Source organism: Typopeltis vanoorti, chromosome 25 (genome assembly GCF_054136105.1).
Source record: "Typopeltis vanoorti isolate ZY-2024b chromosome 25, IOZ_Tvanoo_1.0, whole genome shotgun sequence".
Classification (NCBI taxonomy): Eukaryota; Metazoa; Arthropoda; class Arachnida; order Uropygi; family Thelyphonidae; genus Typopeltis; species Typopeltis vanoorti.
The window spans coordinates 66,280,552-66,298,181 of record NC_143573.1 but is presented as its reverse complement, the minus strand read 5'-3'; the positions used below and the strand labels follow the sequence as shown (position 1 = coordinate 66,298,181).

General features: G+C 33.8%; 1 protein-coding gene across 1 annotated transcript in view; it reads right to left on the bottom strand.

Annotated features, from left to right (window-relative positions):
* The window catches only part of LOC150092814 (uncharacterized), a 740,966-nt gene that overhangs the window by 650,215 nt on the left and 73,121 nt on the right, over window positions 1-17,630 (bottom strand). Inside the window, exon 2 of the mRNA XM_090414287.1 lies at window positions 8,643-8,745. Coding sequence (XP_090270413.1) covers window positions 8,643-8,663 — 21 coding nt within the window. The 5' untranslated portion in view covers window positions 8,664-8,745. The remainder of the gene's footprint in view (window positions 1-8,642; window positions 8,746-17,630) is intronic.

Below are 17,630 nucleotides of genomic sequence, written 5' to 3'. Positions count from 1 at the left end.
TATCTTTAAAATTTATGAAGTAACTTTTAAAGGAAGATACAGCGGCATAATTCTGTTAAATTGAAAAGAATGGAAGTGAGAGAAGGAATCAGATGTAATTATGCGGTATGTATGACTTAATGCTGTCTGCTTTGCGCTTCGCAACCATATGCCTGGGGAAGGAGTGTCCTAGATTCGATTCCCGTCGGCGACGAGAGGAGCTTAAGGATCTTCCTCAGCCATAGTCAAGTTAGCCGGTCTTAGGCGTGGACAGCAGGGTTTTTTTCTCCCCAGGTTAGCTGGAGTTTTTCATCCCGCAAACCGGCCCAGTGAACACACACAGATACAGTCAGGAATACCTAAGACGATCCCTCCAGTCATAGGTCTGATTTGTCAGCTATGCCGGTCCCGAGACCGGATAAAAATAGGAGGGATTGAGGTGGTGCCGTACCTCCCCATAAAAGGGGCTCACGGCCGTTGAATCACCATACGAAATAAATAACTTAATGCTGTATATTTGCTGCCTTTGGGAATAAAAAGCTACACCATTACCCAGAATTCTGAAATATTGTGCACTTGCTACATTAAAAAAAAAGCAAAAAGAAAAAAAAATGCATCTTTGCGATGTTTAATCACCTGTTCACTTACCATATGACCTGAAACTCAGGAAGCAGAAAACATCAGTTACACACAACTAGACTTCTTTATCTTACGGCTGATCGACAGACCGGTACTAATGTCAAGCAGTACCGTCCTGAGACCGCACTGGCTATTGAAACAGAACAAAATCTCGTTGGTTTTATTCAGAAATTTCTAATACAGATAACCGTAACCAGCTAGCGAGAGGAGGAATAAACTATTGAATATTTTGAACAAATCAAGAGGCATTTACAAGGCATCAAAAACTCCTTAATTTGCAAAATCGTGTTGCAATTGAAAATAACGAAAACAAGCACAATATCGAAGGTGCATGCTGTTGATGGATGATATTACCAAACATGGGGTACATATTAACTAAACCTCAATGTGCTTCACATATAAGTCGATCCTGAAGTAAAGCACAATCCATTTGCAGATTTAATGACTAACTGTATTACTTAACGTTTTAAGGGAGAAATATTTAATTTATCAAAACGATGTACACTGAGTAGCCATTTTATTAGAAACACCTCCCTATTTTATACACTTTATACACTCAGTGTGTATAAAAAAGTTTTTTATATACACTGAGTGTATAAAGCTTTTTTATACACTGAGTGTATAAAGCTTTTTTATACACTGAGACCTCCACTTTTTATCCTTCCGCAATTTAGCAGCGGAAGTATTACAAGGGAAGAACAAAAAAATCTTTCCACCAAATTTTAATTTCTTCATGAAAAAAAAAAAGCTCGAGATGTGGGCTTATGATTACAATTGATTACTTGCTTCAAGTGAATTATTAGTTATTTTACGATAATTAATGCAAACTGTGATTTCGACAACAGTTATGTAAAATAAAAACAGTTAACCTCCAGCTGAAATGTAACTGAAGAAAGTGGTTTTTTTTTTCGATTTTTTTTTTCAATTCTCTGTAAGCTAATTAATTCTCCATAATGACTACTTACACATCGTTTTAATACTATAGGGGGGACCGGAAAGTAATCAATTATTTTTAATAGGTCATTTTTAGCCGATTGCTTCTTCTTAAATAACACATAAATTATTAAATTTGATTTTTATTTAAATATTAGCATTACTTTTCTATTTAAAAAATCTGTTGTTGTTTTTTTTTAATTTTAGATTATTTTTTTTTAATATGGCGGACTTTAAAGTTGAAGAGCACCATTTACGTCATTGTATGCTGTTTTTGTTTTACCAAGGAAAGAATGCTAATGAGGCTACCAAAATCATTTGCTCAACTTATGGAGACGTATTGAAGGTTAACAAATGTCAGTGATGGTTTAGAAGATTTGCAGAAAAAAAAAACTTTTATCTCTCTGATCGTCCTCGATCTGGAAGACGTCTTACTCTAGATGACGATGCTCTTAAGACTCTCGTTGAATCAGATCCAAAACAAACCATACAAGAATTAGCAGAGAAACTTAATTCATCATGGTCAACTGTCCAAGAGCACTTACATAAGAGTGGCAAGGTTCTTAAACAGGATGTATGGGTACCGCATGAACTGTCAGAAAACAATAAAGCACAGAGACGGGCGATTTGCAATTCATTGTTGACCAGACAACAAAATGACCCCTTTTTGGAAGAGTCGTAACTGGTGACGAAAAATGGGTTCTGTATAAGAATAAAACGCAAAAAACAGTAGCTTTCTCCAAATCAAACTCCAATTTCAATGCCTAAAGATGGACTTCATCCACAAAAGGTTCTGTTGTGCGTTTGTTGGGATATTCATGGAATTATTCATTATGAACTCATGGAACAAGGTAAGACTATCACAACAGCCACCTACTGTGAACAATTAGAACGACTACATCAAGCATTGTTAATCAAACGTCCTTTATGAGCAAGAGAATGACTCAAGAAAAAATTATGCAGTTAGGATGGGAACCTCTACCACATCCTCCATATTCGCCGGATATTGCCCTTAGTGACTGTCACTTATTCAGGTCCTTAGAACACAGCATAAGAAATAAAACCTTCCGTTCGCAAGATAATATCCAAAGGAGTTTGATATCGTTTGTTGCCTCCAAAGAAAAAACTTTTTTCAAAAAAGGAATTTTAAACTTAGTACATCGTTGAAATAAGTTTATAATTAACGATAGCGATTATAGAATTGAATAATGTTAATTTGTTTTTTAATAAAATTTATATTAAAAATGTAGTTCAAAAAATTGATTACTTTCCGGTCCCCATTATATATACACTGGTGTCCAAAAGCTAAGAACGAACTACATTTTTAGCTGTATATGAAAAAATTATCATGGCTACATCCAAATGTAGACATAAATTTATTGCCAAAATGCTAATAAATTATATTACACAAAAATGTGTTATAAATTTTACAGATTAAATTGCAATGCGTTTTTGGCAAATGTTACAAATTTCCTATGGACGTAGTTAAGGAACTAATGTATAGTGCTGACAGGAAACTATACGGAGAGAAATTTCAGTATGGAATATGTTGACATTCTCACAACGTCATTCTTAGCACCAAGTGATTAAGAAGTTCTTGAGGCAAACAGGCCCAATCCTTCAGAGCAAGGATAAGGCCTTGTTTGTTTTCTGGAGAGGAATTTTGAGCAGTAATGCGTCTCTCTATTGCGTCCCAAACTGTTGTCTTGTCCAATTTTTTTGAATGCAACACCACTGAAACGTGCTCTACGATGAACTGTGGATAAAGGGAAGCAAACTGCAGGCATTCGAGAATATAGGCCAACTTGTCGCAGACGTCTTGCCACAGTTTGTTAAGATATTCGCGTACCTGTGCTTGAATGAAGCCGACTTGCAAGCTGATCTGCCGTGATGCGTCAATTACGTTTTGTGTTATAACCAAAAATCTGTCCTCATGCTCCGTGGTAGAGAGAGAGAGGGTGACCTCTTAGCAAGCGTCTGCAACACATTCCATTCGTTTGAAACTCAGACAGAGCCTGGATACAACGCTATGTAAGATTCCAAACTCTCTGGCAATATAGTAATTCTGCGGCCTTCTTCAAGTTTTCCAATAATTCTTCTACGCTTGAAATCATCTAGATGGTGTCGTTGAGACATTACAAGACATCCAGGTTGCAACTTTATTTCTTCACGAAAGCTCTTCCTTCAAACACAATTCGCTTAGTGCAGCCTTTTATCCTGTTGAGTGCTACTACGTGACCCCTTTGCGTGCGATTCGAAAATATGAATGTGTACTCGCTTTCTACTCCAAATCGTAAGATATACAAATTGCCACAAGTTGAAAATAACGCATCGTTATTTTCAACAACCTCTAAAGGCATCCTTTACTCGGTTTCTTCGATTTTTTTCGATTTCGAAAAAAAAAAATCGTTCTTCCGGAGATTAAATCCTCCAAAATAAATATCCTAGAATCTAAATACCAATCGATTCATAGGATAGAAAAAAAAAAAATATATATATATATATATATATATATATCGTTCCACTCCGGGATAACTGTCTGAGGATCAAAAAGGATTCATTCTTCGGATATTTATTTCAACTCCTGATTCCAACAAACATTAACTCAGACAAAAATCTTTTAACCACCAGCTAGCATCACGAAAGGAAAAGGTGGAATCGAAAATCCAAACACATCCTTTTGACTTGAAATGATTTCCTCACATACGCGCTCACCAGCAATTAAATTAGTAGCTTTATTTATTTTGGATTAAAGACCGCGCGGTTAGCCTAGTGGCTTTGCGCTTCGCAACCATATGCCTGGGGAAGGAGTGTCCCAGGTTCGATTCCCGTTGTAGACGTGAGGAATTTGAGGATCTTCCTCAGGCATAGCCAAGTTAGCCGGTCTTGGGCGCGGTCAGTAGGGTTTTTTCCGCCAGTTTATCTGGCGTTTTTCATCCCGCAAACAGGCAAACCGGCCCCGTGAAAATACGCCTCTACAGTCAAAAATATATCCCCCCCCAGCGGCAGACCAGGCGACGGGTCGGTTGGGAGTAGTACTAACAAGAAGTCGCATCTAAAAAAGTAACACGCGGACCCTGCATAGGAAGCGGGAATAACGCGTAGAAGAAGAAGAAGATTTATTTTGGATTAAATTCTCTTGACAAATCTGCATGAGTCTTTCACTAAACTGAATAACTTCTGTAACAAACTGAGCAAGAAAATCAGCAATAAAAATACGAAAACTCTAAAAATAGACAAGGACATTGAAAAGATCCTATAGAACAAGTAAAATATTTCATCTGTTTAGGCACAAATTTTAGTGAAGATGGCAAATAAAATAAGAAAATAGCAAAGCTTGGCCAAAATATTAAACTAACAGTTTACAAGACAGTGTTCAAATTAATTTTATCACACGGATAAAATTATTAAATAAAATAGTTCATCAAAAACCACAAATGTCGGAGTTCAGCAGAAGTGAAATAGCTGCCTATTTCACGTTCTGCTTTCACTTCTCAGACATTCGTGAAGGGTGTTCATTGCGTATCTAAAATCTTGTAAATCACTTGTAATTTTTACTTGGAATAATGGGAAAGAAGATGACGCTATTTGGATAGATGACTTTGACAATGCACACAAGGAAACCGCTCTCCATCATTTTCAGTTTTTTTTCTGAAAACTTTAGTTTCTAAAAATCCCCGCAAATATCTCACATCATGATTTTTTAGCTTTAATTTTTTGGGGAAAAAGTGCGAGTTATATTCGAGTAAATAAGGTATCGATTTATTCGTTTTCATACGACATTTATAGTTACAATATGGATGCAACGACCTGCTATAATATAATTGCAGTAATAAAAATTTATATCGCAATTTCAATGTTAGATCCGATCCTAATCAATCTAAACTATATACTTACAATATGGATGCAACAATCTGCTATAATATAATTGCAATAATAAAAATTTATGTCGCAATTTCAATGTTAGATCCGATCCTAATCAGTCGTAAACTATATTTATGCTTTCATTGTTAATTTACAGCACGCTGCTGGTAACGTACTGAAAAAGTTGAATTCTATTGGCTACCAGCTGTTCACATGACGCGCAGCATACGCACTCATGGGAATTCAGCTATGAGTTTATAATTGCCTGCTACAGTCAATCAGTGATCTTTGAAGTCAGTGCGCGGAACACGATTCAACGACAATCTAACAGTGAGAGAATCCCTTTTATTATTATTTTTTATTTTTATTTGCAATAGTATCGTGCACTGGTCTACAGTTTTGTGCGGTTTTATTCAAAGGTTTTTATAAAAATTGTCAAAAATATTAATACTATATTTATTCAACGAGGCAATGTCGCTTTCCAAGCCAACAAGAAAAATAAAAATTACTGATGAGAGGAGAAAATTTCAAGAAAAATGGGAATTAAATTACTTCTGCACTGAAACAAAGGAAAAATTGTGTGCATTATTTGTAACGAAACAATTAGTGTTACCAAAGAATATAATATAAAAAGGCACTACGATAAAATTCACAAAGAACAATATTCACGCTTTGGGGGTAAACTGAGAGAAGAAAAATTAAGTAGTATGAAGAATTCACTTCAATTCAACAACAAGTATTTTCAAAAATTATGAAAAATAATGAACAGCAGTGAGAGCCAGTTATGAAATCAGCTATTTATTGGCGAAACATTCCAAACCTTTAGTGACAGTTCCTTGGTTAAGGAATGTATGATAAAAGCAGCCGGAAACGTATGTCCCAAAAATGTGCAAGTATTTCGCGATATTTCTTTGTCCAAAAATACTGTGATCGAAAGAATAACCGAAATGGCAGATAATCTGCGTGACTAGTTGCAAGAAATATCCGCAAACGTACAGTGCTTTTCAATCGCACTTGACGAAAGTTTCGATATTCACGACGTGGCTCAAGTTGCTTTGTTTCTTTGGGCTTGCGACGACAATATGAATATTACTGAAGAGTTCTTGGAAATGATTCCCATTCATGGAATCACTACAGGGGAAGACATTTTTGACGCCGTGTCAGGCATTTTTGAAAAATATCAACTTCCTCTGAACAGACTCGCAGCAGTAACAACCGATGGTGCTCCAGCAATGACAGGCAAAAATAAAGGTTTTGTGTCAAGACTTGCAGCAAAGTTAAAGGAAATGTATCCAGACATTCCAAAACTGCAATCTTTTCACAGGACCTGCATTATTCATCAGCAGGTCCTGTGCTCCAAAATGTTGGAAATGAGCAGCGTACTTAAGCCTGTGACAAATACCGTGAACTTCATCCGATCCAGAGGCCTCAATCACCGCCAGTTTGCACAATTTCTAAAAGACTTTGGAGAATGAATTTGAAGGGCTGCCTTCAAATTCACACAGAATTCGTTGGTTATCTTGTCATAAGGTTCTAAAAAGCTTTTTTTTACTTTTAGAGGAGATCAAATTGTTCCTAGAAATGAAAAATCATGATGTTGCATTTCTTAATGATCAGACATGGGTACAAGATCTGGCATTCTTAGTTGATATTACAGGACATTTGAATGATTTAAATATCAAACTTCAGGGGAAAGATCAGTTAATAACACACATGTATGATGCACTGGCAAGTTTTAGATGTAAGTTAGCTTTGTTTCAAAATCATTTAAAAGAGAATATTCTAAATTACTTTCCTATGTGTGAACAGCTGAACAATAAGAATCAAAGTTTTACCTTTTCTCAATATTGTCCCAAACTAGAAAAGATAAAAGAAGAATTTGATAGGCGATTTAAAGATTTCAAGGAGCAAGAAGAAGTTTTTTCGCTTTTTACGGATCCTTTTTCCTTTAATTTCGAAAAAACTCCTATTTGTATTCAAATGGAACTTATTAATTTCCAAAATGATTCCATTCTAAAAGCGAATATTTCTTTTAGATTCCATTCTAAAAGAAATATAAATAACTGTATATTTTTGGTATACCAAAAATATACAGTTATTTAGGTCAAAAATATCCGGAAATAAAAAAGTTGGCAGCAAATATTCTATGCTATTTCGGAAGCCCCTATTTATGTGAACAATTATTCTCATGTATGAAAGGTAACAAAACAGCCCACAGATCAAGATTAACCGACGTCAACCTTTCTGCTATAATGAAGGTCGTATGCTCACAATCTTTGAGTCCAAATTTTGATAGGCTGGTTAATAATAAACATTGTCAAGTGTCGGGAAAAAAATAAAATACTGAAATTAAATTATTATAATTATATTATGCAAGTATATATATATATATATATATATATTTTTTTTTTTTAAACCGAAAATATTTTCAGTAACATTTAAAAATTCCTTTAAAAATTCAAAATATAGCCCCCCCCCCGCGTCAAAAAAAAAATATATATATATATAGAAGTATTTTATTTCAACGCAAACACAAAAAATTTCAAACTGACAGGACGCTCTGTAAATTTTTGTGATGGTTATTAATGAGAGTTTATACATTTTTTTTAGAATGTATAAATATATAAATATTTGATTTATTTAAATAAAATTTAATTTCGTTTTAATTTGGATTGCTATCTATTGTAAATATTAATATAATAAAAATATTCTTTATATTATTTTTTTTTGAGTTGTCATAATCATTATACTATTATTTTATGTCTTGTAATGCTTAGAATGAATAAAATTTTTGTTATTAATTTTCCAATTTATTTATACGCATTTTTTCACTTCCCTTCGATTCTAATTAGTGCAGGTTTTTTTAGTCAAAAATTTTTTCGGCCCACTTGAGATACAGTTTTATAGCAAATGGCCCCCAGTCCAATTTGAGTTTGACACTCCTGATCTAGGAGATAAACAATGTAAACAAGTCCATTTCAGTGCTCTGGTTAAAGCAAGAAGTGAAAGTCGAATAGCACTGTTTCCGGACCAGTAATAAAAATAAATAAATAAAGCACAACTTCAAAACACATTCTAAATTCAAAATACATTCAACAGAAAAATAAATTCTACACAGTATAGGCCACTAAATATGTGAAAACAGTGGTTTGCAAATTGTGAGCTCATCATGACTTCATGGTAACTACATACGATAAATGAGAAAGAGAACAAGGTACAGAACTCACCTGATTAATTGTAGGATCCATAACGCATTTTCTCCATCCTTCCTAACCACATCCCCATTCACACCGATTTCAAGAAAGGGGAAAATTTTGCATCTGCCTCTTACTAGAAGAAGAAGAGAAAATATTTGTTAAATTCATGTTTAAATTTATTAGACAATGTAAAAAAAAAAAAAGTTCAAAAAAAACTATATAATTTTACATGTAATGAATACTAACTGACGTACTATTTGATTTATGAAAATAATAAATAATTTTATCATCATTATTATTTTAATAATGATAAGCCTATACATGAAAGATCATAATTCTATAGCGCTGGACTAAAGGTTAGATAATCTGAGATTTCCGCTTTAGAGATGAAACAAGGCTTTTCATACCCCTGGCAAGCTTCCCGATAAACACAGAAGTAGTTTTAGTTTCACGCCAACGATGAAATCATCTCCGTCATTCGCAAACATCCATGGCAAAACTGGATTTATTAATGCTTTAATTAAAACTAGTACATTTCGTTTAACAATTCTACTCACAGTACGAATGCTTTATTCATCTTAAGCAATGAAGGCAGGTTGAACTGATCATTAAGTTAGCAGTTCCACGTCCGTAGAATGTGTATTTTATATTGTAAATTACCGCAATTAATGTTCGCGATAATATTAACCTTAAGATTTAATAAATTTCTATCACTAGAGGTAAATGAATTGCATCTTTAAATTAACAGTACTACCGATGATACAAAAAACTAAGGTCATACTTAGTTTCGATGTACTAAAAATAGTATACAATTGACACAGTTAAATTCGTGACTGCAAGAGAAGGAGTTATAATAGCACAAAAATGAAATATAGGCCGCCAGGATACATAGCATCACATATTATGATTATTATGTGACACTTCCATGGATTCCAAGGCCTCTTTGCCGAAGGCCACTCTACACCACACGATCCACCGTGACTCTGCACAATTCGCTACCCTTTCTTCCGCCCATTACATAGTATTTCTGCTGTTAATTGCGTGTGTTCTCTGGCCAATACGGTTGTTTTACGGACAACAAACCTGAGTTTCCGGGAGAAGAAATACCCTGCTACCTCTGTGTGAAATCAGCTAATACATCTTCACTTGAAAAAGCCCATATATGGATTCTTGTCGTCATGACGAGAACCAAACTTTGGTCTTTTCTAATCGAAGGACGCATGTCCTACAGGGCTTCCAAGTACTCAACGAAGGCATTCAAAGAAGGAAAATCTACAGATTCATCAGGGATATAAAAATAAATTGATTAATTAAACCATCCCAAGTGTCAAATGACGATTTTAGGTTTATCTAAAAACACCAGTTTCATTTATTTTAATGAATACAACTGGTGTTTTGGTAAAGGGCAATAATAAGCCCATTACACCTGTTTGCGTATACTTAACAGGATAGGTGGGTACAGCTTTGTATATCCTATATCTTTTAATAATCAAAATAAATTTAAAACAAAATTGGTTAGAATTCGGATTCTTCAATAATTTGAATAATTACAAAACAAGGAATATTAAAAATGTTCGCTAGCGTGAATTAAAATTTTAATCAGAACAAATTTACTGAGTTTTGCAGCGGTCAGAAGAACTGAAAGGAAATGGAAATATCAGATACTATTAAAAAAAAAAAAAGGTGAATTTTAATACCATAAACGAATATGCATTCATGTAAAAAGATATTTACTACAGTTATTCGGAATAATTAACATAAGCTACACTGTTCAAGATTCTGTTACTGCTGCACTGGTGCGTGGTATTTCGGGATCATTTATAGACTAAAATAGTAGCGCTACTTTTTGTTTTAGTTTCTTTCAACTACTGCAATTGTCTTTGATGTCAATATATATACACAATTAGAAGTCTCTTATTTTGACTTCACGGATATAAAACTTATTATACACATCGCATTTCGCGGGTGTTTTATGACAATCCCATTCGAGCAAGAAGTAAATCAATAGTATGTTAGCACCATGAGTGAGGTATGGGTTAAATAATCCAAGAACCTTGAAGTGGATATCAAACACTGTACTTTTTCAAGTCACTTCAAGACTCCACTAAACAAGGTAGTGGTTTCACATCAGAAATCGCATACTCTATCACTTAAAAAATAATTAACAAGCATCCATACCAGACCACGTTGGATACGAACATACAAACTATGAATTAATAAGTGGAAAAACTGTTCATTCGCCTTACCAGGTTGGATTTTGGGCTTAAAGGCATGAAAAGCTGTGAGGTCACAAAACAATGTTTCTAGACTAAACGCTGAGGCATGAATATGCGCTTTTTGATTTTTGAGGGGGGGGGGGTGTTAAGATTCGTGTTTTATTATTTTGATTATAGAAACCACACTTCAATATGTAAAGTTAATATTACAGCTAATGTTTCGCAAAGGATCAGTGTCAAACTTGATATTGTTTTCTTGAAGAATGCTATAAAGGGGTACCATTTTCGGGGGTGGGGGAATCTCAAATAAATGCGCATACTAAAACTAAAGTGATATTTAACGCTTCGAAGTACTCGCTTGGATCATACATTACTGAAACTCGCTTTCAGTTAGATGCCACACTACAAATCGATTATTCCATGTTAAGTGTTTTAAAGAAGAAATTTAAATTTATTTAAAACACTTGCTTACAACTTCTTTGAGCGATAAAACGTTATCGTGAGACATAGACTGCTATAGATTTCACTACAATAACAAGTAGATTACAGACTATGAAATTCAAAGTTCTCGTAACAGTAATCCAAAAGCAGATTAGTAACAACAAAACATCATGTTTATAAGCGAGTGGTATTTAACGATCAATTGACAGATCAGGATATAACAATTTGTATTCCGCATGCTTTCGAAACACGTACTAGCAAAAGCAAAAAGAGCCGTTTGTAAAACACAATGGAATTATATCCTTCCTTCCTGTATAAAGGAGAACGTGCCACGAACTCTTGTTTTTTCAATGACCGGTCTCTACACACTGTCCTCATTGAAATATGTTTAGTCTAAAGCTTGAATTTCAGGTTTAGACCAAGAAAATCTGGGGAACACACACACACAAATAACTAAAGTGGGACAAAATAACGTTTGATACTGAAAATGATAAGCGCCGTCAAAAGTCATAAATTACGGGGGGGGATGAAAAGTTCTGATAAACACCTAGAACAAAAACGATATTAAAGCAACTGATATAACCACAAGAAAGAACATATCTTAAAACCCTTTAACCACCATGTTTCATCAAATTTTAATCTTTTTATTTTCTTTTAAGATATATAAGAAGAGTTGCTTTAATATCATTTTTGTTCTAAGCGTTTATCAGAACTTTTCATTCCCCCCCCCCTCATAAGAACGATAATCCCTTTAAAATTCACAACGAAAAATATCACAGACTCGCACTTTTGGGTTTCTTACATAAAATTTTTATGTAAGAAATTTTTAAAATTCGATCAACTGTAGTAATTTGAGGATTTTCATAGGCTAATAAAAAGTAATAGGTGCAGGGCCGCATTTACCATTAGGAGCATGATAGGGGGGGGGGCTCGTTTTAAAACCTTACTAACCTTACTCCTCACAAAGAACAATAAAAAAACAGCGTAGTTATAGTTTCAAAATAAAATACTTATTTTTAAATATTAAATTCATAATATAAAAACTAGAGGTCGCTGAAAAATTTGTGAGGCTTCCCGCTTCCATTTGAAATCCATTGTTCTTTCCTTAGAATATAAAATTAACAGCAACTCTGTATTCCATAAAATTCAAGTATGTAAGCGTACCATTTCTTTGCTGGACGTATATATACACGTCCAACAAACCTATATAATATTCTGTCCACCTGCTGAAAGAACAAGGATAAGAAGTGTAGTTTGACCGTCATGTCCATTAGAAGGCGCGATAATTCTTCACGCTGAAAAGAACACTTAACTACATTACCTGGCGTACGTAGTAGCTATGCTCAGGTGCCTATAGCAAGAAATACAGTTGCTTGCCGTTTGCTCGGTAACCGAATCTAAGTTATATCAGACTAAATACCTATGAGTTATATTCATTTTGTTGCTTGTTTTTATCGTATAATTATAGTTTTTAATGCCAGCATAAAATAAGAAATCCTTTCATACTTTCTTCACTTCATATTGTATCACTTTGGAAGATCAATGTCACTATCAATTTTTTTGCTAATTATTTTAATCGCCAATACATTTTAAAATTCTCCAAGAACTTGATTGAAGATAAGATTATAATGGGTCGCACATTTCAATTTTAGGAACGATTTTTTTTTTTTATTTATTTATTTTTATGAACAACAAATGGTGTTAAACTGCATTACCCCAGGCTTCCGATTGTGAGTCTTTTTAATTTATATCCAATAGTATTTTATCAGAGATTCTACGCCTTTGTCTTTTGCTTAAATCTGCAACAGTACAATTACTTTGGAAAAATAACGAATTCAAACAAAAAGAAAGTGCGCACATGTTATCTAGCAGTATTTGTGTGTGTGTGTGTGTGTGTGTGTGTGTGTGTGTGTGGTGATAATAATTTTGGGAGGGGGGGAGTTAGCCATTAAAGGCGAATTAATTCCGTTATGAAAATTTTGGAAATAAAATTTCATTTTGACGCATGCACCTACACATGTTTCAAAAGATAAACTGTAGGGAAAATATCGCTACTTCAAAACTGCCGCATAATATCGAAATTAGCCAAAAATATGTACATAACAGTTGACTTCATAACTGCCGTTTATTTTGATTTGTATTGAGTGATTAGGGGGGGGGGGGACCAAGAAAGTTGAAACGCAAAAACCAACAGATTACGTTATAAAAATTATGCATTACATGATATGATTCAAGATTTACGTATGATAATTAACCTTCGAACTAAGATTATGAATAAAATAGGAAACTTAATTTGGAACAGATGGAGGCTGTGTTCATTTTTAGATTCGGATTTTCATGAATTTATAAAATAATTGTTTGACAAAAATGAAGTTTCATCAGCATTGTGCCTTTTTATTAGGTCAAAGGGATTTTGAGTATATTTGCGAACAGATATATTCAACATAACTGAGCCAGTTTTGTTGTAAAAAGTGCCGCATTTGAAGAAATATTAGCGGCATAATAATAAAATAGCAAAATTCATAATGCTTCAGAATAACTTGATAATTTTGATAATACCAAAACAAGATGAGACACATCTGTACAAATCTATTATTATTATTATTATTGTTGAAGTCCTTTTAATTATGAATTCTATAAAGATATACTTAATAAATTTGTAATTTTGTGTTTTAAAATAAATAAACTAGTTTCATTTTGTCACAGATGGTTTTCGCTGGACAACCTGGACTTTTAGACTATTGAAATAAATATGTTCTTATCAATATTGCAAAAACTCGATTGTAGCTTAAATATTCCAAAGCACATTACATCGATTTTTTACTTAGGTTAAGTCCCATAAGAATGTTGTAAAACATAACCTTGTTTGTGTCTGTATATTTTGTATTAGGTATTTTTGTAAATAGCCCTTTGGAAATTAACTGTATATGCTTCTTTAATAAGAATATGTTAGCGTGTTAAAAACAAAGGCAATGTTTTTCTCCGGAGCTGTATGTAATAGATCTACATGGCGGCATTAGAAAGGTTGTTTATTAAATTTTGTGTGTATGAGAAAGGCACGTAAACACCTCTGAAGTCGGTCAGAAAGGTTCAAACAACTTTCCGATGGTCGGCAACTTACAATCAAAAGAAGGCACAGAAGAAAACAAAGAGCGGCTAAACTTGAAACTTAAGATGAAAGAATCATGCCGAATTTTTCGGGGGTTACAAGCTTAGTGCGAGACCTCAGAGAAGGCATAATAAAAGAGAGCCAAGCATACAGGGCTTCCCGGATCCAGAAGAGAGTTGCTCCTCTCTGGCAATGTCTGAAGATATTGCCAGAGGGGAGCTTCCCGGTTCCAGTCTTAAGAGAAGGCTTCAAGTTGCCGAAAGGAGATTTTCCAATCGCCGGAGCCAGAGAGGAATCCCGGTTGACAATTAGCGGCAATTCGAGTTAGTGGAGGTGGCAGAAAAAGGAGGCAGTCGTCCAGGCATTTTTGGCGAGCCCAAGCAGAGGAGAAAAAGGCGAGACAAATTACCCAAAGCACCTTCGCTCGGAAGTTTTTCTTTTCGCCATGGAAGAATAGCTTTTTGCCAGAGCTGTATATGAGTACCGCAGGTCGCAGTTCACAGTCCGCTATTTTCTGAGATATTTCTGAAGCCAGATTTCCTGAAGGAAGCTCATGATCCGAGATGAGAGAATTGCCTTTGAACTTTTTGTGCAAGACCTTTGACTGAATGTGCGATACAGAGCTTTTGTAAGTTATATACCTTTGTACAATTCCTCTTATAATGTGATTTAGTTGGACAATTAAGATTTAGATTAACAGTAACAAGAAGTGTCATTAAGAGAATCAATTGGCATATTTGAAGTTGATATACAGTTTGTAAAAGTAACTTAATAGAGAGTAAGCTAATCTCTTTGCAAATATACTAGAAGTTTAATAAGTGCAAATTGTAAATAGAGTAAATAAGTTTTGAGTTAAAGAAAGTTTTTGCGATCATTTTGAAACACGTTCCAGAGACAACAGAGGTTTTTTTTGTGTGCTGCTGCTATTTGTATTAATTAGTTGGGTAAGAGCAGTTTTTATATAGAGCATAAATAGAGCATTTGAATTTCAAGTTTATTATTATTTATAAATTAAATTGATTTTTCAGTTCATTTTTTTGTGCATCAAAATTCTAGTCATTTCAGGGTAAAATGTCGAGTAAAAAAGTGGATGTTAGCGAGCATAGCAGGTTATCTTTACTATTTATTGCCTCTACGTTTTAACTAAAGCGGGAATTATTATGCTTATTACTGCAACTTAAAAAAATCAAAGCTGGAGTTGAATAATATGATGATTTTTGCTATAATTTTTATTACCATAAATTCAAAATTTTTATTTGTGAGAATATCTGAACTTTACAGTTTATGAAGTTCCAATTTTTATCTTGATTAGCAAGCTTAATTTGATTGCATTCAAATTCTTTAAAAAAAAAAAAAAATTTTATCCTTATACTAAATTATTACCATATCTTTTAATATTTTTTTCGGTATTCAGAATTTTTGTAGCAACTATGATGCTTGTCAACGAATCTTGTCAAGCAAAATCAACGTTCTCAAAATCGACAATCAACACTGTAATTGAAATCTTTCACAGAAAGATTTTAATTACATCTTTCTTTAAATTAATTATGATTCAATTACATGGAATATTTAAAAGTGCAAATAATATATATATTTTGAATTATATTAAAAGATTTTCAACTATTTAGAAAATTTAATATTAAATATAAAGTATCCTAGAAGTTGCATAATTATTTATAATCCATCGATATAAGTTAGTCATTTATTTATATAAAATGACTTACAAGGTTGCTAGTTTAATATTACCAAGATTTTTTTAATATTAATATTTATTGTATACATGTGAAATTCGTTTATATTTTGGGGAAGAGACACAATAAATAAATTGTGCACCAAAAAGGGTCAAATATCGTAGAACAGTAAAGGAAATTCCAAAAAAACGGTAATTAAACTGATAGTTTAGTTACCGTTATTTGGCTAGTACAATACTTGTAAAGCAGTATACTGTACACAAGTGTATATACTTAATTATATGGTTAAAGTAGTTGTCGCAGTCGGTAAGAATATATTATTCAATTAATTATTATTCTTATTTTACTGTTACTCGTTTATTTTAACAAAACCAAGATACTACTGTTTCTATTTTTGTATTTTTTTAATCTTTTAACGTAATTGTTTATTTTGGATTTAATAAATATTTATTTCGCTTTTGATAGATTAATACACATAATGATGCCAAGAAAATTTGAATCCGGAGCTAGTAAAAGAAAACGACTTAGAGAAAATGAAAAACAGCTAAATAGTCAGAAGGGGGCAATTTTGTGTTTCTTGCGTTCTGAAAATGAAGAATTTCGTAGAACTGAAGTTGTACTTCCAGTTCTCGGAATGAAAACGAAACATTGGTATCGTTATCAGGAGGAGATGAAAGTGAAAATGAAGAACATCAAAATGATGTGGAAAACATAGGAGAGAAAGAAGTAAATGAAACAAATCAAGAGGATTCTGAAGAAAATTTTCAATCGGAGTCTGTACTTACCAGCAAGCAAGCTATCTCTTATCCTACCGATATAGCAGTGTGGCCACTTACTATTAATGAACAGTTTATCGAGCATATTTTAATAAATATGCCCCAGAATGTTGGTAAAATCGAAAATTTAAAAAAAAGAATACACAGAACGCAATAGAATATATGTCAGAAATGTAAATACGTAGGCTGTTCAATAAGTAATAAGACTATATTTATACAGAAAACAGATTACCTTTAATCGTCATCATTTACATGGTCTTTTTCGAAGTAACTCTGTGAGACGCGATGCATTTGTCCCAACGTTGCGTCCACTTCTTAAACACATGTGAGAGTTCGTTTTTTGAGAGTTCTTTCAAAACTGCCTCGGCAGCTTTTACACATGCTTTGTTGCTTTCGAAATGGCGGCCTCTTAGTGGTTTCTTGAGCTGAGGAAACAGCCAGAAATCGCACGGTGCGAGATCAGGACTGTACGGAGGGTGTGGTAGGATATCTGTGTTGTTCTTCTGCAAAACGTCCACTACACAACTAGCAATATGTGGCTTTGCATTATCGTGTTGCAATAAGAAGCCATTCTTCAGCAATGGACGCTTCCTTTTGACGTGCTTGATGATAATCGCTGCTGTGTTGATCATTGTCTCTGTGATGGACGTTGAAGGTCTTCCCTCACGTTCAAGATCTTCCACATTTTACCTTCCTTCCTTAAAAGTTTTATGCCAGCGAAAAACACTTGCCCTCGACATTGCTTCATCGTGGAAAGCTTCGCGTATCATGTTAAAAGTGTCCGA